Source organism: Penicillium psychrofluorescens, assembly GCF_964197705.1.
Source record: "Penicillium psychrofluorescens genome assembly, chromosome: 6".
Classification (NCBI taxonomy): Eukaryota; Fungi; Ascomycota; class Eurotiomycetes; order Eurotiales; family Aspergillaceae; genus Penicillium; species Penicillium psychrofluorescens.
The window spans coordinates 584,652-605,847 of record NC_133444.1 but is presented as its reverse complement, the minus strand read 5'-3'; the positions used below and the strand labels follow the sequence as shown (position 1 = coordinate 605,847).

Sequence of the window (21,196 nt, the reverse complement as noted above, 5' to 3'; positions counted from 1 at the left end):
AATTGTGTTTTTGCGTGGGGAATCTGCAGACTATAGTAGATTGAGCCTCGAGTTAAAATGAATTGCGTTGATGCTTTTATTATGCCGTAGATCTAGAGCCCGCACGTGCCACCGCTCTTCTCCCATGGCGGTTTTCATCCCCGACAAACCACCGTTGACCGAACCACCCACCAATTACCTCAACCATGTCTTACTGTCCGAGTTCCGCTTCCTCCACAGGGAGATGTATACGCTCTCTCCTCTCAATCCCACTCCGACAGCCCTATCTTCGCCAATTCCACCACCAATCCACCCTCCCAACAGCCTGCCTCACCCGCTCAACACCAACACCAACACCGTCACCATCCATCACCCTCCTCCAAACAAGAAGAACCAGAACCTACCACTCAACCCACCACCCCCGGCCCCCCTCACACACCTACACAAATAGCCAAAGCACCATCCTCACCGCATCCCTCCCCCACATCCCCAGCCACGGCTTCACCCTCAAATCCCTCACTCTCGGCGCCCGCGACGCAGGCTTCCTCGACGTCTCGGTCCAGCTCCTCCCGCGCGCCGAGTTCGACTTGATTCTCTTCTGGCTCGCTAGTCGGCGCGGGCTGCTGCGCGCTAACGTCGAGGAGGGCGCGCTGTTCCAGCGCATTGCGGCCGAGACGGGGGTGTCTGACTTGGGGGTGGAGGAGAGGGTGAAGGCCCTGGTGCTTGAGAGGCTGAGGATGAATAGCGATGTTAGGGGCGTTTGGCAAGATGTGAGTTTTCTTTCTCTTCTATTTTATGTCCCCTTTGTTTTCAGACGTCTTTTCCCCTTCCTTTTTCTCCATGCTATATCTATCTATACAACATTGATCTCATTGACACTAACCCAACCTCCCCCCCCAAAAAGGCCCTAGCTCAAATGTCCCTCCTCTCCCACATCCCGCTCGCCCTGAACGAGCTACACGCGCTCTCCTCCGACATCCTCTCGCTGGCGGGTGACACATCCGTCGACTCGGCATGGTACACGCGCCGTCTGGCCGTCGCAGCCGTGTACGCCAGCGCAGACGTGGTGATGACCCGCGACCCGACGCCGGATCTGACGGAGACGACGGCGTTTGTGCAAAGACGGTTTGAGGACCGTGATGCGCTGGCCGCGAAGATGCAGGGCGTTGGGGAGTGTGTGGGCCTTTTGGGGAGTACGGCTGTGGGGGTTGGGAGGAGTTGGGGGTTGAAGATTTGATCTGTTGATGGATGGATGGATGGAGAGATGATGATGATGGGGCTGTGTATTCTATTCTATTCTTCATCTCGCATGTCTTTTCTATCTAATTCAGTTCTTGGATTAGTGGCTGGTGATGGTGACAGGATATGTGATGTTGTGTATACTAGAGTTCCACTACTCAATTTACTTTTCTTACTTTATAAGTCAAGACATGGAATGTATACATTAAACAGTGCTCACGCTAAGCTCAAAATAATTCAATCACGAACCAGAGGCCACGCTTGATGCTCTGCTTCTCTTCCCAGACATTAGTTAGTTAGCCCGGAGTGCAACCTTCCCCTTCCCCATTGGGGAAATATATATCATAGCCATTCAGGATTCTCAGCCCTGCATCACTTGAGCAAGTCACGAATGGCCTATCTCACTGCAGTGATACTTTCTGCACCGCTTCCTCAACGCTCAAAGGCGCTGCACCATCAGCAACGCTGTCTTGACTCTGCGCGTGATCCGCACTATTCTCAGCCGGTGATATCAACAACGTCGGCGACGTAGGCTGGAATGGATCCGAAGATACACTGCCCTCTCTTTCCAGGGACTGTCCAGTGCCAGTACCTTGTTTGGAAGCAGCATCCACAGAGGCAGAAGCTACGGCGTGCAGCTCATTCGGAACACTAGCGCTGCGCACACTACCCTCACCCGAGTCCGCGGGCACAGTCAGCGTCTTCGCTCGTCCGGCGCGCCGGGTCTTAGGTGGAGGCGGTGCGGGACGGTGATGGCTTGGTGACGGGGTATGTTGGGCAGATCGACGGGGCGGGGGGACAGCGGGTGGAGGGTTCGACGCAGAACGCTGAGCGCGTTCGGAGACGGGAGGGACGAGATTCGATGTTGTAGTTGAGTTGCGCCGCAGGCCGGGTTGAGAGGATGAGGATGGGGTCGTTGGTGCGAGCGTAGTCGTGGGACTAACCTCCACTCCCTCGGGGATCGTGTTGCGGTCGCTGCTTGTCCCGGTAGAGTGAGGCTCCTGCTCGTCGTCATCAACGGCGAGGCGACGGCCGCGCCACCGGCGGGACTTGGGTGGCTCTGGCTTGATTTTGGGGGCGCGGATAATGGGGACACTTGCATCCGTGGCTGCGCGGGCTGCGTCTTTGCGACTAGGTGTGATAATACCTGGTTTCTCGCGATGCGTTGCTACGGCTTGCACACTTAACGAGGATAGAGTTGCGGGCTCGAGGTTCATACCGAGGCGCTGCACGACGCTGAGTTTGCGTTCGTGCCCTGAAGCCGTGGATGAACCTCGCGAGTCCATCCGTGTTGGGGAGGCTGTGTCAGGTGAACTAGCGATGGTGCTTGTGCGCGAGAGCGTCCGGGCTACTTCCAGCGACTCGCCGAGATCAGTTGGCGTCTCGGTCTCAGCAGCCCGGACGGTCTCGTCAAGCACTGCATCGATTGTAGTTGGTTGGCCGAGGGGCTCCTGAGTATTGTCAGGCGACTCCACGTTGCGAAGCCATTCGACCGTTGCACATCGAGAAACGAGTCGCCGGGTGGTATCATCGACATCTTCAAAGTGGAGAATCTTCTCGTGTTCAGCTTCGTTACCGTAGGAGTTCTGGCTGCGGGCGAGAATGCTCAGCAGTCTTCGGAGTTCCTCGCGCTTGTAATGCGGTGGTTGGCGCAACTGTGTATGCGCCAGGAGCGGGTACAGAACGCGCAGGTAGGTATGTCGCAGCGCAGCGGCCTCCTCGGGCAGATCAAGGAGGTTCCGGATTAGAATGTCGACCAGGACGTGAAGGTCATTGGTGAAGAAGTATTCGTAGGTGTTGGGAGTGGTGAAAATGAGGTAAAGAAGCTTCAACGTGAGCAGCTGCAGAGACGTCTCCGCTGTGTGCATTACTTAGTATTCAGCTCTTGACTTGACCAGACGGACATACCTTCTCGGTTGATCAAGAGAATGATATTCTCCCCAAAAGTCTTGTACATCCCGCCATACACGGAGAGAATCTTGATCACCTTGTTGGTCAGCTGATTCGAGGACTGCTCATTGTCCGCCGGATTATGCGCCGAGATCATGAACTGCTCATTCAGGACCAACTGCCGCAAACTATCAGTCTAATTCACCGTTCTCCGGCTAATGGAATGACTCACCAGAACCCGGATAACAGGATAATGATACGGGTCGGAAACGTCGTATGAAAGATTCTCGATGAGATCAAACAAACACCGAATAAAGTCGTCGTCCACGAGAACTGCTCCCCCAAAGAGTGTGTCAACCTCACATTTCTCCAACCACACCGATGCCATTTGGGAAACCCACCCAAATCCTCAATCTTCACTCTCTGAATCCTCGACATCTCATACAACAAATCCATTAGCAGCCGGTGAAGACCCGCTCCACCGTCCATCTCATCCCTGCGCAGCGCCTGGATCAGCTCGAGGAGACGTGCGAACACGCCCTCCTCGTTCATCATCTGGAAAGCCAGTTCATTTTGTCGACCGTCGAAGAGAAGGAATGACGCAATTAGGTGTAGGATATTCGAGTCGTCTTCCTATATCAGAGCAACACGAGTGAGTGAGAGTCATTTGTGACTGAATGCAGGAGGGCGGGTTTACCTGTAGGAGGCCGTAGATAATCTGGCGACGGACATAATCGGCGTGCGCGGCGAAGATGCTCGATGAGAACAGCTTGTAGGAGCAGCGCGAGATATTATACTCTGAGCTCAGGTATTCATCTTCGCGCGGTCTTCGAGTCAGTCCCTGTGCAATCCCACCTGCGGGCAAAAGACAAGGGAAGAGAGGGGGGTGACGTACCTTTGTACTGCGTCGTAAGACCCAGATACGCGCGCAGAGCATCATCAATAAGATCTTCTGTGGCGCATGGTTTGGAGACTATCGCTTGGAGTTCTGGAAGTTGGTCAATTGAGTGAGAGCGGTTCCAGCGACGGGTGGTGTGGACAAGGCAGACTCACCATCCCAGAACTGCTGCTCGGTCTCCAGTGGGACCTCAGATTCCATTTCCCGCCGGGCTCGATCTGCGACTGAGGACGTGGCAGGTGCGAGCAGTCATCCCGTCCTGGCGGCCCGGTTGAGGGAGAGTTTAGAGGCGTGAAGGTGGTTGTCGGAGTGGAGAGTGGAGGAAGAAGAGGAGAGAGGTGAAGGCGGGGAAGAATGGACCTACACTACAAACACGGAATATGGAACAAAATATACATTGCGATTCCCTGGTATGACTATGCAGTACATGACATATATATAAATCAAAGAAAAACAGATTAAAGAAAGATTACGAGATCGGGCGCTGGAAGGGATGCGCCTCGGTGTTCCTGCAATCACAGTTAGTATAGGACGGAAAAACATGGAGAAAAAGGCCGAACTTACAGAACATATTGGTCCAGATCCACAACACTCGGATCGCTAAAGAGCAGATAGAAATACTTCAACGTCTCAGCCAGCCAGAACGACTCCATCGTATCCTTGAGCACGGGCTCCTCGGACGTGACGTCGTTGATAGCCGCGTTGGCCAAGTCCGTCCGCGTAGACCTCTGGATCGCCTCGAACATCTTCCAGCCCTTGCGGCGCCAGTAGTCGTCACCGGTCGTGCGGTACATGATGAACACAGACTCGATCGCCTCGGGACGCAGGAAGTACTGCGGCGACGAGACCCGTAGCATGCCCGCTGGCCGGCGGTCGTTCTCGGCCTGCGCTTGTGAGGAGACGACTTGTGGGTTGCGACTGCTGTCGGGGGTTTTGTCGCGGGAGGTGTCGCGAAGCGTATCTCGGTCATCGAGAGACGGGTCAATATCGTGACTCTCGGAGGGGTTTTGTCGGCCCGTTGCGAACACGTCGCGCTTGTACACCTCATCGTGGGGATTCACCGATCCTGGCATGGGCATGGGGACGGCCATGCCGCCGTCTCCAGTACGCTCCACACCACTCTCCTCGTTCATTTTCACACGCTGTCCGTATTCGCTCTCCGCGCTACGGAACTGCGCCTGCGCGTGCGAGTCCTGAGTAGTCCCCCACTTTTGCACGCCCGACTGGAAGCGGCTCTCGTCCCATGTGCAAGCCACATCCTTCTCACAGGGCAGCAGGCGGAACTGCTCAGGCATGATCCCCGTCTTGGTCGATTCGTACGCCCATACGCAACCGTCGGTCAGTTTACCCGCGAGCTCCAGGTCGCCCTGGATTTCGAAGGCTTTGGCACCGAGAGCCATCATGCCGCCAGCAAAGCAGGACAAGTGACTGCCGTCATAGACGAGATCTGCTGAACGAGGGGTCGCTTTCTTCGTGGGGTCCAGGCCGAGAGTGGAGGCAAAGAAGCGGAGGTCACGCTCGTCCTTGACCATCGGCTTAAAGAGCAAATAGTTCCGGGCGGCGCTCATCGCCTTCTTATACATTTTCTCGTACTGCGTGTTCACGCCGCCCAACAACAAGAACTCCTTGGGCAGGTATTCGTAGGTCGAGTCGTACGCCCCTCCCAGACCGTAGCTGTTATCGCGCGTGGTTTGCGGCATGAGCAATCCGTCCTTGCATTCATCCTCAGACGATTGGGTTTGGCTGGTCGCGGCTTTTGTGTCAACCTTGGGATCGGTGAGGGTATTGGCAGCATTGACACCGACGGCCCGTTCAGCATCTTCGATCAGGACATCTCGAGAGTAGATGGAGCCAGATTTGCCGGATCCCGCGTTGCTACCAGAGTAGCCAGAGCCAGAATTGCTGGAGCCGGAGTAGCTAGAACCAGAGTTGCTGGAGCCAGAGTTGCTGGAGCCAGAGTTGCTGGATCCCAAGTTGCTACCGGAGTTGCTGGAAGAGCCCACGTTGCCGGAGCCATAGTTGCTGGAAGAGCCCATGTTGCCAGAGCCAGAACTGCCGGAGCCGGAATAGCTAGAATCAGAGTTGCTAGATCCCATGTTGCTACCAGAGTAGCCAGAGCCAGAATTGCTGGAGCCGGAGTAGCTAGAGCCAGAGTTGCTGGATCCCAAGTTGCTACCGGAGTTGCTGGAGGAGCCCACGTTGCCAGAGCCGGAACTGCTGGAGCCGAAATTGCTGCTACTCTTTGACTGAGAAGAGGAGGACTGGTCGTTCGACTGGCCGAGGGCGGAACCGACGTTGCTGGAAGAAATTGAAGTCTTATAGTTGGCACACCCTTGTGCATTGAGATGCTGGGGCCACAGGCCGGGAATAGTAGTGGAGTCCTGGATCTTCTCCAGCTCATTGGTGATCCGTGCAATCGCATCATAATACCTGTCCTCCCTGGTAAGTTGCGCCAAGCGAGTAAACTCGAGCGACAGCGATCCAATCTCAGCGAGAACAGCGTGGGCATTGGCCCGATGGCGCTTGGAGACATGCTCCGGAGCCCAGCGGTAATAGAGAACAGGCATGCGATTCGGCGTGTCGAACGCACCAATAAGAATCTCTGCAAGCTCCTTGGCCTTGTCGAGAAGGATCTCGTAATGCTGGCCTGAGATATCGTAGGCGCCCAGCAAGCCACCCAGATATCGAATGACGGTCTCAAAAACGGGGATATCGTCTCTCGGAGACCGGGTGAAATCAATCCACTTCACAGCATCCACCGCCTCGGCGAACTCGTCTTTCATATCCATAATCCACAGCGTATCCAACGAGTCGACCATCGTCGCGCCCCATCCATTAAATGGATCGTGAATCGTTTCTGACAGGGGCCCGACCTCGTCATGGTGCATAGCCACCTTTTTGTATCCGCTCCAGGCATGATGGAAGGCATCTCTGATGGAGCTGAGCTGCTGCAGGCGCTCCTGCTGGTCGGAACTGGACTCGTCCTTGAACGAGGCCTGCAGTTTGGGCAGCTTCTTGGGAATATCTTTCGGCAGCTTGATGAACTGGCTCGCGGAGACGGGGTAGTTCTCTGGGAAGGACTGCCATTGTGATTTGGGCAGTCCCTTGCCCGGTTTGATGGTCACCTCCTTTCTGCCGGTACCGCCGTTGTCGATTTCCTCGTCCAGCGCGTTGCTCCCAATTCCTGTCCCTGCCAAGGAGGATGAGGACGAGGACGACGAAGATGGCAGCTTGTCACCAAATCCAGGTGCCTTCTCTGCGGCCAATGAGCTGCTATCCGAACTTGACGATTTGTCCGACGTCCCAGATGTACCGCCGTTTGATGTTGAACCCCCTCCAGACGTCAGGCCCGGCTGCTTAGGAGCAGGCTCGGCGTCCAGCGTCGAGTCCTGCGTCGTTGAGCCGCCGGTTGAGCCATAAGTAGAACCTCCTGTAGAGCCCCCGGTCGAGCCCCCGGTCGATCCGCCAGTAGAACCACCGGTTGAGCCAAAAGTGGAACCGCTTGAAGAACCACTTGTTGAGCCCCCCGTCGACGCTCCCGTTTTCTCATTCGGAGAAGACACCCGCTCATCATCAGCCGCATTCGCAGGGCCCGAATTCGAGGTCGGCGGCACGTAAAGGATACTGTTGTCGACAACCGCCGGCACGCCTTGCGCCGAAGAAGTCTCGGGCCATTCGCGCGACCTTGCAAAATGCAAGAAGGCGAGGACAAAGGCCGCGGCGAAGACCAGGAGGACTCGGTAGCGGCGCGCGCGGAACATAGCGGAGGGCACCCCGTCAGGGGGTAAGGCTGAGGGACGGGGTCGTATGGAGGAACGAAAGAAGGATAGAAAGAGGGTGGAGATAAAACGAAAGGATAGAGGTAGGAAGGATTGATGGAATGAGGATGATGAAAGGACAGGAGAGCAGATCGGTAAGTTATTATTAGGTCAAGACGTGTGCCCTCCTCGCAGAGAATCGCCCCAGACCGTCGGGGCCAAGACAGAGCTGCGCTAGGAGCGGTGTCGCTGCCCAGCGCGGGCGGTGGAGACGGGGTTAGTCATGTGGGTGGTTCATTAACTACGTGAACTATTCGTGAACTATGAACGAGGACGATTCTTTCACAGGACGGTGGATTCAGTGGAGAGAACCGATCGTGATGGTTGCAAGGCACCCGATCAGCGACGATCAGCCAGGCTGCGGCGATCCGATCATTTAGAAGGCACCATCGAGGCCCTGATCCGAGTACGACAAGTTCAACCAGACCCTGCAGCCGGTGGCGTCTGCCCTAACCCCTTCAAGGTCGTACGTTCACGGGGCCAAACACCGCTCCGGTCCCACCGTAACACAGCGGACGGAACCAAAAGACACGTCTATCTATCTATATTCCCACCGCCGTCCGTCGGCCGTCGTTATTAGCTTTCTGGAACTGCTGGATCAGACCCAGCACGCCCGCGCCGCCAGCCAGGGTGTCAATGTTCTCGCCTTCGTCATCTCCCTCCTTGCCAAGAGGATTCATGCGCCACGAATCCCCCAGGTTACTCTCGTCGGTCCCGACCCCGCCGCTGGAAGCTCCCACTGCAGCGGCTGCCGGTCGCGTGCCGGAATCGTGTGCTTCTGGTGATGAGGGCGTCCCGTCATCTTCAATAGGACCTGCCATGAGATGTCGCGATCGTGCCAGGCGAGAGCGCTGGTAGGGCGCAGAACGGCCCGCGGGGCGGAATCCAGAGGCTGATGGCTGGTGGTGTGGATCTAGGAGCAGAGAGGGTGCGGGGGAACGATGGTCGCCTGTCGTCGCTGTCGGCCGCAGTCTCGAGGCGCCGACGATCGACTGCGGACCAAAGGGACCGCCTGCCAACGGTCGCTCGAATCGATCTGGAATGCCGCCCATCTCGGCGACCGAAGGTGATCCGAGGGCAGGGAGCGTGGGCGGCGGATGGAAAACTCGCCGAGCAGCGGAGGGTGGATGGTTGGTGCCGTAGTGATCCATGAAGCCATAGTAGGAAGCGAGCATCTTGCCATCCTTGGTCGAAAAATAGTCTGCACGCAGGTCTTCTTTACCGAAGTCGCGCCGACCCTGCGACATCACATTCGTGCCCTTCTTGAAGTCGAAGACGGCAAACGAACAGAGATACCCCACCCCATCGACGTGCACAGTGAATTCTCGGAAGAAGTCAATCAGGCGGTCGCTGCATTTAGGCAGGCTGAACCACAGCACGAACGGCGTAAAGATCATGCTCAGAATCTCTTCTAAGAAGATGACAATCTTCACTTGATATAACTCGGCAAAGTCCTTACGCACGTCATCGCTGTGCAGGCGACCCTTCCAGCTCGATGGGAAGTAATGTGTAAAGTCGATCAGTTCTAGGAGTGCAAACTCGGGATCAAACACGTCGGTTTCTTCGGGGGCCAATCCCCGGGCAAAAGCCCAGATAGAACCAAAGATACCAAGGTAGAAGAGGACGGTCCGGTCAGGAGAGATTTCGAACCCAAGGAATAGTTCCGGGTCCACAATCGAGGCGAGTGCAAGCACCGAAGCCAATGCACCAGTAATAAAGGCAACGAAGCGCGCAACCTGAACCGTTTTATCCTTGGGAAATTGATCCACGTAGCGGCTGGCGAACGGATATGACATGTTGATCCGCCGCTCGAATAGATGCCACAGCTCGTTGAACTCGCGAAACTTCCACTCTGCCAGTGGCGTGTATTGGCGCGAGCCGATTTCGGCTGGGTTCTTCTTGAACTCGTTGAAATATCGGAAAAAGTAGTGCATCATGAAGTAGATAACGATAAAGGGCGCCATGAAGATATTCATGATGCCAGCGAAAATAAAGCGTCGTCGGAGTCCGTCGCTCAATGCTCGTCGGTGGGTATCTTTGAGAAACAGTGTCCGCACCTGGCCTTGCTCGTTGAACACATAGTCCATGATGCACAGGTTGAGATTCCACTCCAAAGTTCGGGAGAATAACTGTCGGTTCTTGAGAAATGGGATTGGCAATGTGAGATCCAAGATATTCTTATTGACCAAGGCGATCATGTAGTTTTCCTTGCGCATCAGACGGTTGGCAATATCATGGGCATCCATTCGTTGCTTCGACTGGCTCCCCAAGAATCTTCGGTGTTTCGCAGAGACCGCACCCGCGGTGGCCGGGTTGGCGTCTCTCAGCGTCATCAAGCGGCTGACCACTTCCTGCCATGAGATGGTCTGAATTTCCGCATCGGAAATCCCGAGAAGATAAAAGTAAAAGTCGTGCATGTGCTTCAACCGACGAATATCCAGGAGGTACTGGAAGGTCTTTCCAACCCAGAAGAAACTGAACAGCCACAATAGGAACGTGGACGTCCCGGACATCTTGGCGGTACATCTCGGCACGAGGATATCGTTCAAGGTTTTGCTCCCTCGGACGTTGTGGTAGTCGATACAGTTAGAGAGAAATGTCGTGAAGCCTACTACAAAAGCAAAGGTCCTAAGATTTTGCTGTCAGTCATCCCGATCCTCCGATGGAAAAAAAAAAAAAAAAAACAAAGGAAACATACAAAAGATTGAGGGCTCGGCCCAGGAAGATGGACCAGATTCCATTTCCCAAAAAGTAAATGTAGACGTCCTTGATAAAATTGTCCAGATCCTCGACATTGGCCCACCGCCACATTGCCTTCTCTTTGGGGTCGACATTGGCCAGGCTCGGGTGTTGCGCGGTAGACCATCTCCCTGGGGGACGACTACTTTCGAGATCGGGTGGTTGACGAGGCCCTCGTGTTTCCCAGGGTGGCCGGCCGGGTTGCGGTGATGGTCTCGGATTTGGAGATGTGGAGGCGTCGGAGAGATCATGGGATGGAGGCGGAGGAAGGTTCAACTGCTGGTCCTCGTCAAGGGGTCCTTCCACCAGCAGAGACTGGGGGACATCCTCATCCTGCTCGTCCAGCTCGTATCCGGTCGATGATTCACGCGTCATCCAGCGAGGACGGGACGGCTTGCGCCAGCGTGATCGAGAGGGCGATGTATGGCTCTCTTCGGGTGCTTTGCCTTTGCGCGAGCGCTGTTGGCCGAGCAGAGCATCGTTGGGACTGGCGATCTCGCTGTCCCTCGCATCGGCCAACGCATCTTCCAGCTCCCCGTCACTGAAATGATCATGCTGATCGACCATCCCTGCGCGCTCTTCGACATCGGACGAGTCCGAGCCGGCATCGTGCTCGCGGATAGTCTCGTAGACTGAGGGCGAACCCGTCGGAGGCAAGAAGCGGGAGAGTACATTGGAGGACATCATCTTGAGTTGTCGTTCGAGGCAGTACTCATCGCAGCGGCTGGTCAGCCGAAGCGGTGGAATGGATAGTCAAGGGCCATGCGAGAGGGATGGTACAGGAGCAGAGTTGAAGGTCTCCAGCAGATACAAGTCAGGAAGGGTGGTGGGTGAGAACGCCAGGTGACCGGAGTGTATGGACCTTGTGATTGACGTCCATGACATAACTAAACATGTGCCTGAGGCGTTCCAAGGGACCTTAGTCAGCCGAACTGACCGCCTCCCCGTAAGTGGTGATCGTCACGATCCACTACTGATTCATGATTCATGCATCCTTTTTTCCTGATATGAGTATTCCTGAGCTCGGTCTAGGATGCCAGATATAGATACATCCCTCCGGCTTATGCTCATCATCCTCCTGAGTCTCTCGTCTAGCGCGCTGTCGGGCAAAAAGAGGGTCCGATCGACAATGCTAATCATGGCCTAGACGGAGCGCGACCGGGCGGGCAGCATGATTCAGTGGCGTCCGTTCTCCATGACTCCGAACTAGCTCCACCCCCCCGGGGCAGACGGATTCACGCCAGTTGCACCATGGACAGACTGGTCGGATATTAGAATGATGGTGATGGTGATGGTGATGAGGATGATTTCTTCTAGTCCAAAAAGGGGGACCGCGAGCCGATCCTGCCGCTAGCGACGACTAACGGCTGGGGAGGTATCATAGCGCGGTGTGGTCTGCAGAGTCAGTCCAGTCCGTCAGTTTTAGGGTGCCACGCCGGCCGATTGGCGTCGGCAGTTTCGGTACAGGCAGCATGAAGGGAGGTTCTCCCTGCGCGTCGGGTCCTTTGTACCTTACAGCCAGGCTAACTTGCGCTTTGCCGTTGGGGAGCTACACTTCCCGACCACATAGTAGGGAGGGGGACGAAGGGAACATGATCGGGCTAGATGTTGCTAATAATATGCCCTGATCCCTGCGCATCGTCATTTAGTTAGGGAGCTAGTTCGCTGCATGTGTTGAACTATTTATGATTGTGCAAATGATCCAGTAGTGGTGGTGGAAGTAGTAGGAGTGAATGCTTAATCCACTTCCCCCTCCTCTTCATCTTTCCTCTTCTTCCACTCAACTCAGTCGCTCCCCCCTCTTCACTTCGGTCTCGCAACATCGCCGGGCCAACTTGTTCCCAACCACTTTCCCACTCGCCTCTTCCCATTCTCACACTAGCTCGCCTCGTCCACACCCCCCGAATCCGGGTCTGAGGAGGGGCATCACTTACCGGGGGATCTGCAAAACACACATACCCAGCACACAAACAACGTCTTCTCCCCCATAATCAACTCCACCCCCAATTTCAAAAGAGACTGATGAAGGTGCGTTTGTTGTCGTCTCCCTCCTCTCTTACCCTCTTCCCCCTCCTTCTGCCCAACATCCATCCATCCATCCACCCCCAACCAATAATGATATCACCCTGCCCTCCTGAGCGTGCTCCCTCGGACACCTACTGACTCTCACCACGTCCAGCGGCATCAGCGCTATCGGCTAGCCGACGGATTGGACTCTCACCGCTAGCTCCTGCATCTCCCGCACGAACGAAACGGTGACCGGCATCACCCTTGTCCCTCTCGCCCCTCGCTTCCCCGCCCCGCGACCGAATGTGCGACCCCAATCCCCATCTTTTCTCCCGACTCCATGCGTACTCCTAGCCGCCTTTTAGACCAAAGCGACTCTCAATTGTTGAAATATATCAGCGCAGCACACACCGGTTCTCAGAGGGTACATCCATCATCCCACCAACTGTTTTGAGGGAGGTTGTGTTGGGTGTACTTTGCGAGCGTCCTTCCTTGCCTTTCTCTTGGTTGACTGGCCCCCCTTTCATGCTTGACCACGTTGTCTTCTCATTCTTGCATCGCCGTTTGAGGAGTCTTCGCCCGTGGAAGAATGGAGCCAGAGAAGGAGAAACAAGGCGGATTCAAGCGGAGCTCCATGCATCAAGGAGCATATAGCCGCCCCATAGAACGGCGACCCAGCAAAAAGTCATCCTCGAGGGATCGACACGGCAGAGTCTACCCCGATAGCTTTCGAGAAGCCAGCATTCGAACCGTCACACCCGAAGCGCCAAGCTCCGATCCGGGCAGCCATTCCCCCGTATCCGACGCGGAGTACTTCACGGGCAGCGGTGCACCCTCACCACGCAGCACGATCCGGTCGAGAGCCGTCAATAACTACTACAACATGCAGAGCGAAGAGGATATCCCGGGGCCAGGCAAGAACCAGCGCGCTCGGTCGCGAACGACCAATTTGGAGGAACAACGGAGCGACATCTCTCCCAACACGTTCAAACCCCGGGCGCGAATCGGATCGGTCAATACGGCCGGTTCTTCTCAGCCAAAGACACCGGAGGATTCATCCATCGGTTTCCCGTCGATCCAGGCGTCAAGCTACGAGACTGCCATGCGGCAGCGACTGAGCAAATCTCCCGCAACCAGCGTGGCACACAATCACGCTGCCTTCTCCTCCCCCCTCTCAAGTGCCGACGCCGCGAAAATCCTCAAGCTCATGAAGACTACGTGTGGAAGGATGCATGGAATCCTCTCCTTTCGGATAACCTCGACGAGCTCCTGGACTTCTGGATACTGTGCCATCAACGTCGCTACCGGAAGCTTGATCTATCAGGCCAAGGGGGAGCCAGCTTTGGCAAAGACACTAATTCCCGATCTTCGTGGTTGCAAGGTGCGAACGTTATTTGATCCCGAACTTCAGACTACCTACCTGAGCGTCCACACCTTCACCTCGGGACTCGGAATTCAATTACGACCCCATATCAGTGAGACATTCGACTCCTGGCTTGCTGCTCTACTTTGCTGGCAGCCCATCCGGCCCAAGGGTGTTCAGAACAAGATGACCAAGCCCCAAGCGGTCCACATCGGGGACCGTCGTGTGCCCGAGCGTCGTCGTAACTCGGAGAGCTCTGTGAACAAGGAGGCGGCCATCATCAAGGTCGGCAAGATGCTCCTGTGGGACAAACCCTCCGCCTCCGGAGCACGACAGGCAAATCTGCGGCGCGTGTCCACCTATCGGCAGCAAAGAGCACTGTCCCACTCATGGCAGAAGGTCAGCTGCACGCTGCAAGAAAACGGTTATTTCAAACTGTTCACCGAGTCGGATGTCTCTCTTGTGGCATGCATTCATCTGTCGCAATTGTCGCGCTGTGCCATCCAGCAGCTGGACGCGTCGGTCCTCGACGATGAATTCTGCATTGCGATGTATCCTCAATACGCTGCCCATCCCGTGCCCGATCCATCAATGCGTCCGATATACCTCGCTCTAGAGAGTCGTGTCCTTTTCGAGGTCTGGTTTGTGCTTCTGCGTGCGTTCACGATCCCCGAGCTCTATGGCCCAGAATCACCGGCCCCAGTCGAGGAAGACCCAGAAAAGACACCAGAAGCCGAGACTTCCGAAAAGCCGCCGCCTGCAGATATGTTCCGAATCGAGAGGATTCTTACCTTGAGACTTACGGAAGCGAAGTTGTTTCGGTCTCAAGAGGATGACCCTCCCCGGAGTCGGAAGCAGTCGCGGTCTCACAGCCATCCCCCTCCAGCCTCTGTGATCAACGACTATTATACAGAGGTTCTTCTCGATGGAGAAATCAGAGCCAAGACCGCTGTCAAACATCGCACGATGAACCCCTTCTGGCGAGAAGATTTTCTATTCAATGATCTGCCACCTGTGTTATCCCAGGCTTCGATTTTGGTCAAGACTCTCAACCCAACACAAAAAGACTGGAATCTCATCGCACATGGTTCCTACTCATCCAGTCAGGAAGTTAATGCGGTACGCTTGGATGACATTGAGATTTCCACCAACGACACCACGTTTGGAAGGGTCGACCTACGACTGGAGGACTTGGAGGCCGGTGTGGACACCGAGAAGTGGTGGCCAATTCTGGATGACCGTGATCAGGCCGTGGGAGAAATGTTCATGAAGGCCCGGGTTGAGGAGACGGTTGTTCTGATGTCCAGCGAATACGCCCCGATGTCCGAGTTGCTGCATGCTTTCACGAATGGTCTCACCATCAACATGGCACAGATGATGTCACAGGAGCTCAACCAACTCTCCGAGATGCTCTTGAACGTCTTCCAGGTTTCCGGACGGACGGTGGAATGGATTTCGGCATTGATCGAAGATGAGATCGATGGTGTTCAGAAGGACTCCACCGCCAGCCGACTGAGGTATACGACAAGAATACACTCCAACGACTCTCGGGAGGGCAGCTCGGACCGCGAGGTCCTGGTGAGAGATATGGGGAGAACGGCCACCGTCGAGGCCAATCTTCTTTTCCGCGGAAACTCGCTTCTGACCAAGGCATTGGATCTGCACATGCGGCGACTAGGCAAGGAGTATCTAGAAGAGACGATTGGAGAGCGGCTGCGCGATATTGACGAAAGTGACCCGGAGTGCGAAGTCGACCCGGCCCGAGTGCCTCGCAGCGAGGATCTTGACCGCAACTGGCGAAACCTGATAGCGCTCACCACAAGCGTTTGGAAATCCATCGCGGCCTCTACATCTCGGTGCCCTCCGGAGCTGAGACTCATCTTCCGACATGTGAGGGCATGCGCAGAGGATCGTTACGGTGACTTCCTGCGAACGGTCACTTACAGCAGTGTCTCTGGTTTCCTCTTTCTACGGTTCTTCTGTCCGGCTATTCTCAACCCAAAACTATTCGGGCTTCTCAAAGGTATGCATAACGGGCTTGTTAATTCAATCCATGCACTAAGAATCGTTTACAGACCACCCCCGTCCTCGTGCCCAACGTTCCCTTACCCTGGTCGCCAAGGCCTTGCAAGGATTGGCCAATATGACTACATTCGGCAATAAAGAACCGTGGATGGAGCCCATGAACAAGTTCTTGGCTGGCTGTCGCTCCGAGTTCAAGCATTTCGTCGATCAGATCTGCGCCATTCCCGCGGATCGGCCCACTCCTATGGTCACGCCGTCTTACACCACTCCCATTCAGATCCTGGGACGCTTGCCGCCCACTTCTCGCGAGGGGTTTCCCAGTCTTCCTTTCCTAATCGACCATGCCCGAAGCTTCGCAAACTTGACCCGGGTCTGGCTTGAAGTGGTCCCAAACAGGATTCCTGAGCTCGAAGAGGTGGATTCCACTCTTCACAAGTTCCACGAAATGGCCATGGAACTACAACAACGCACGAAGGAGTGCCTGAGCCAGGCCGAGCAAGCCGAGCGTCCAAGCGGAACCCTCGAGATCAAGTGGGAAGAGCTCGTGGATTCCATGGAGCGCGCAGCCACATTTTACGATGAATCAAACAGCAAGCCAACCACCCCACCCACAGAAGCCGCAGTCGCCGGATCAGTAGTTTCCGGGTCGGCCTCTGTATCGGGAAGTGGTCATCGCAACTCAACCAGCTACTTCGCTACTCGACCTGCAATGCCCCGTCGATCAACCGATTACGCAGAAGAGGACACACCTCCAAGCTCATCGTCCGCAACCTGGGACCAAAACCGTATGCCCTTCGCCATCTCGCGACTCGATGCGCGCGATTCCACGGGCAGCTCCAAGAATTCATCGACGTACTCCCTAGAGTATCATGAGGGCTCCAAGCACCGCAGATCCAGCGTGACGAAAGAGACGTCGTCAGCCAAGCATCGCTTCTTTGACTTTGTGCCTGCCCCGTCAAGACGCAAGGCCAAGGAACGAGATCAGTCTCAGCATTCGCATGAGGATCTGCGCAATGAATTCTGATTTTTTTTCCCCTTCGTCATCTTGGCCTTGGAACATCTCCTGTCCCTTTCCTTCTCTCCTCTTCTCTTCTCCTCTATCCAATGTGTCCATGAGTTGAACGTATATGCTCTCTACAATTTCATCCCACCGAATCCTTCCTATCATACCATCATATCTGACCGTTGTTCAAGTTCGTCTTTGATTATTTTTCCTTTCTTTTCTTTGTGTGAAAGCATGTGTCACGGTGTTGATACCCTTCTCCCATTCCCTTCTTTTGTTCCTGCTCTTGTACCTGCGTCATGGTTTTCGCCCGTTTCTCTTTTCCTTCTACATTTCCCGCTAGGCTAGGAAACAAAATCTAAAAGTCCAAAAATTCAATATGAACTAAACGGATTAGAATCTTGTAAGGAACAAAACTGAGTTGGCTTCTCTCCTCTTTTTGCTTGTGCCCTATATCTCATCTGCTTGGCCTCCGGTGACTGCGTCGGTGAGACGTTGTGAGTGGTTGTAGGTTGTAAATAATGTTCCCTTTTTTATCTACGCTTCTCTTGGATAGATGGAATGGATTAGGGTCCCTCGTCGAAAACAATTTTCTTTGAGACAGTAAAGTAGCGGAGCTACAATTCTCCTCGTTCACTGTACACTGTTGTCACAAAATATGGTGAAATAAAGACAGGAAAAGCCGGCCATATTCCGTGGTAAATGGATCTCAAGCAACGCCAACCCCTAAACCAAACATAAGAAAGCCCAACCAGGCGAGAGAGACCAGTTTAGGACACATGAGGCTGCCCTCTCCTTAAGTCAATTCAACAAGTCACATACCAGGTGAGAATCAGCGTATCTCAAACGGCTGGAAAAGTTGGGAGGGAGGCCACACACTCCTCCCCCCAGGAGAGATAACACAGCAAGACCGCCACCTCCTGATAAGAAGAAGCGTGACATGCAATTGTTCAACCACCTACATCCACAGACACACCTTGCCGCTCGCCGTGCCGCCAACAACCCAGTTCTGGCTTCGGTGGAAGACCGCAACGGCCGGGACAGCGGTGATGCCCTCGCCACCCAACTGAGCGAGCTGGTCGCCGGACGCGCTGTAGATATCCACGAAGCGGTTCATATTTCCGATGCAGAAGCGTTGGATGCGCGATTGCGGGTTGAGTTGCCATTGGGGCCGAAGACTGGACACGCACACAAAGTTAGGGCTGGGTGGGAACACAACAGGGGATAGAGAGGGAGATAGGTACGGTACATACATTGTTACCCAGCGGCCGGTCTGGCAGTTGTGTTTCACGACGGTGTCTGGGCGGAAATCGTCTGCAAGCGTGTGACCTGGCGCCCAGGATGAAATGCCCTTGGCGCCGAGGTCATAAATCTTCAGCGTGTCGTCGTACGATGAGGTTGCGATTTGGCCGGCGCCGTTAAATGCTGCATGCGACACGGACAACCGGTTCTCATGCACGGCGAGGGGCGATGGTTCATCCGTCGACAGGTTGCGCAGATCCCACACCCGCATGGTCCGGTCTAGGCTGGCTGTTGCGAGGTAGTGCGGGTTCGAGGGGTAGAGAGTGAACCCGCCGATTTTCTTCTCTGAAAGGGACCACAGAGTCACCGTGTTGTCGCTCTGAGGGGTGCGAGTATCGTAGCGCCCGAAAACACCTTCCAGGGTGGTCCAGTACAAGGTGTTTGGATCATCGTGGGCCATGTCGATGCCGGAAAGAGCCTCGTCGATCTTGGTTGATTTCGGGCCGTACTTTTCCACCGATGTTGTCTTGTTCAGATCCATCTCGCGGATCGAGCTATCGTAGCTCGCCGTGTAGAGGTGTGTAGGCTTTGAGGGATGGATCATCATCGAACTGATCGTTCGAGTGTGCGGTTTGATAGTCATCAAGACGGGATCCGGGTCGTCGTCCTCTTCGTCTTCATCATCCTCGACCTTGACACCAGAGATTGGCTTCTCTTGTGACGCATCCAGAATCCCTAGATGGCCCAGCTTGTCCCCGGCGAAGATGAGAGGCTTCCCCTCGGCGGGGTGGAATGTCATGGAGTAAACTCTTTCGGGTGTGATTTTGATTCCTGTAGCAGCGTTGATCTGGTCAGTAACAGTAGTTTCTCATGACAGTAGAACGCCAGTACGCACTTTGCGGATCCCAAGCCTCCCACAGCTTTAGCCCGCTCATCTCCTCTCTCAAAGCCTTGAGGTCTTTGTCTGTAGTCTTCGAAATGTCGTCGGCGCAAAAAGTCCTCTGGTATGGCGTTGCAACTGGCTTGGTGAGCACGTCCACTCCGATGAGACTGTCACCGCTCAGCTTCTGGCCGGCCACGAACATATCGCTCATTGTAAATGAGTCCGTCCTGCGCAGCTTCTTGGCACGTTCAACCTCCTTTGCAACTTCGTACTCCTCTTCGGCCTTCCGTTTGGCCACTTCACTATCGGCCTTGAGACCCCGGATACGCGAGGACTTGCGCACCGGTAGGGGGGTCTCCTCCTCCGTCTTCACGCGCTTTGGCGCCGGCTTCCTCTTCACCTTGACGCCATCTCTGCCGGGGGTCGTGAAGAGACCGGAAGACTGCGCCTCCAGGTTCAATTGTTTGAGCAGAGCATCGCGTTCGGCGATGTTCGCCAGTCTCTGCTTCTCAAAGTCTGAAAGACCCTCCATGTTATGGTTGAGTAGCTATGCCAAAGGAAAGGAGGATGTGTAAACCCCGTTTGGTCGCGCCTGCCTCAAAACACGCGAGGCTGTGCCGCGCGTGGTCATGTGATCATCTTTTTCAATTTCGCATCACTGCAGCTTCTTGGTCGTCTTCACTTCAACAAACGCCTGGCACTTGCCGCCATGAGCGTCTCTCGCAGGATTTGGATCTCTGCCACTGTTCATTCCCCTGCTGCGTTTCTCTACCAGACCCGTACGCTGGCGACACCGCTATCATCTTTGGATCAGCAGCTGCTCGGTCACCGACTTCATCGTCCTTACTCGACACACGACGGGGCCTCCGATAAGAACAATGAGCCGGAAACCGATTTCTCGGAGAGCAAGGATAGTCAAAGCCAAGATGTTGCCGAACAATCTTCAGCCCCAAGGCGAAAGAGCTACATCCACCAGCGCGCAGCTGCACTCTCACCTGGAACGCCGAGACGCCGAAAGGAGTCAGCTGGACCGAGACCGCTGAAGGCTATGACTACTCAAGAAAGAGAGACATTTGGGAAACTGCTGGGCCAGCTTGGTATTACACCAAGCGCGGGCGAGACAGGCCAAAAGAAGCAGCCGCAAAAGAAGGCGAAGTCAAGCGAAGAAAGTCCTGGTGATCTCTCACATCTCAGTGTGATGTTTGAGTCTGTCCTCAGTGACCGCCGGCTGATGAAGAAATTTGGAGCAAAACCAAAGAAGACAGCCGACTCGGAGCCTCGACGCTCGCGGGGCAAGGAAGTGTCATCGTTTGAGGAAACGTCAGAGCTGCCGGAGGAGGAATTGGAGCCCATGCTGGATGGTCTGACGTACAGTGACCTCGGCTTCGCTGATCCAGTAACGGGCAATAATGCAGACATCATGCTCTCGGTGAAAGACGCGATTGAGCTGGTTGTGAAGCGGGAGGCCACCAAGATCGAAACGGCTCTTTTCCTGGCCATTGAGGAGGGCAAGGGCGACATGGGCGTCTGGGATGTTTGCAAAGAGCGCATTTTCACGATGCTGGATCATCTAGGCGACGATGCACCGGCAACACCATTTGCCGACAGCGACTCGCCCTTGTCCCACGACGGAACCATGACATCGTCTCCCAATCCCTTGTCGTCTGGGCCTCTTGACATCCCTGACCCGGTCCCCGCAGGACCAGTCGTGGCAGCGCTGTACCCCCGAACTCTCCTCATAGCCTTCCGCCTTCTAAACACCCACTTCCCTTCATCGCCGCTGGTCAGTCAATTCCGATCCACCATCAAAGCACAGGGCCGTACCTCTGCCGTCCTCGGCTCCTCCACCGACCTACACGACGAAATGATCTCCTTCTACTGGAACGACTGCAGCGATCTCCCTGCCGTGGTGTCTCTCCTGCATGAAATGGATATCATGGGTCTCAAGCCCAGCCAAAAGACCCGCGAACTACTGCACGGCATTCTCCACCGGCGCAAGCGGGATCTGGCTAAGCCCGGCAAGGCTTCTTGGTGGGACATGCCCCAGAATCAAAAGGCTTTTCAAGAACTCGCTGGGCGGGATGGTTGGATGAAGAAGCTGAAGGTGTGA

At 55.2% G+C, this 21,196-nt stretch overlaps 7 protein-coding genes across 7 annotated transcripts; 3 read left to right on the top strand and 4 right to left on the bottom strand.

Annotated features, from left to right (window-relative positions):
- Positions 1–124: 124 nt before the first annotated feature.
- On the top strand, positions 125–1,216 carry PFLUO_LOCUS8742 (mitochondrial; the record flags this gene model as incomplete). Its single annotated transcript, XM_073786501.1, has 3 exons — positions 125–225; positions 431–749; positions 884–1,216. 3 exons carry the CDS (start codon positions 125–127, stop codon positions 1,214–1,216), a joined length of 753 nt encoding a protein of 250 aa, XP_073642750.1.
- Positions 1,217–1,619: 403 nt separating this feature from the next.
- On the bottom strand, positions 1,620–4,207 carry PFLUO_LOCUS8741 (pre-rRNA processing; the record flags this gene model as incomplete). Its single annotated transcript, XM_073786500.1, has 7 exons — positions 1,620–3,076; positions 3,127–3,286; positions 3,341–3,441; positions 3,510–3,741; positions 3,806–3,924; positions 4,004–4,096; positions 4,162–4,207. 7 exons carry the CDS (start codon positions 4,205–4,207, stop codon positions 1,620–1,622), a joined length of 2,208 nt encoding a protein of 735 aa, XP_073642749.1.
- A 268-nt stretch (positions 4,208–4,475) lies between these two features.
- PFLUO_LOCUS8740 (uncharacterized protein) lies at positions 4,476–7,767 on the bottom strand (the record flags this gene model as incomplete). Its single annotated transcript, XM_073786498.1, has 2 exons — positions 4,476–4,515; positions 4,571–7,767. 2 exons carry the CDS (start codon positions 7,765–7,767, stop codon positions 4,476–4,478), a joined length of 3,237 nt encoding a protein of 1,078 aa, XP_073642748.1.
- A 599-nt stretch (positions 7,768–8,366) lies between these two features.
- On the bottom strand, positions 8,367–11,250 carry PFLUO_LOCUS8739 (autophagy protein atg9; the record flags this gene model as incomplete). The annotated part of the gene is made up of 2 exons (XM_073786497.1): positions 8,367–10,452; positions 10,523–11,250. 2 exons carry the CDS (start codon positions 11,248–11,250, stop codon positions 8,367–8,369), a joined length of 2,814 nt encoding a protein of 937 aa, XP_073642747.1.
- Positions 11,251–13,159: 1,909 nt separating this feature from the next.
- On the top strand, positions 13,160–16,982 carry PFLUO_LOCUS8738 (GTPase activating factor; the record flags this gene model as incomplete). The annotated part of the gene is made up of 2 exons (XM_073786496.1): positions 13,160–15,956; positions 16,009–16,982. The coding sequence occupies 2 exons, from the start codon at positions 13,160–13,162 to the stop codon at positions 16,980–16,982; spliced, it is 3,771 nt and encodes a 1,256-aa protein (XP_073642746.1).
- Positions 16,983–17,919: 937 nt separating this feature from the next.
- PFLUO_LOCUS8737 (uncharacterized protein) lies at positions 17,920–19,618 on the bottom strand (the record flags this gene model as incomplete). The annotated part of the gene is made up of 3 exons (XM_073786495.1): positions 17,920–18,139; positions 18,215–19,034; positions 19,099–19,618. The coding sequence occupies 3 exons, from the start codon at positions 19,616–19,618 to the stop codon at positions 17,920–17,922; spliced, it is 1,560 nt and encodes a 519-aa protein (XP_073642745.1).
- A 177-nt stretch (positions 19,619–19,795) lies between these two features.
- PFLUO_LOCUS8736 (uncharacterized protein) lies at positions 19,796–21,196 on the top strand (the record flags this gene model as incomplete). Its single annotated transcript, XM_073786494.1, has 1 exon — positions 19,796–21,196. One exon carries the CDS (start codon positions 19,796–19,798, stop codon positions 21,194–21,196), a length of 1,401 nt encoding a protein of 466 aa, XP_073642744.1.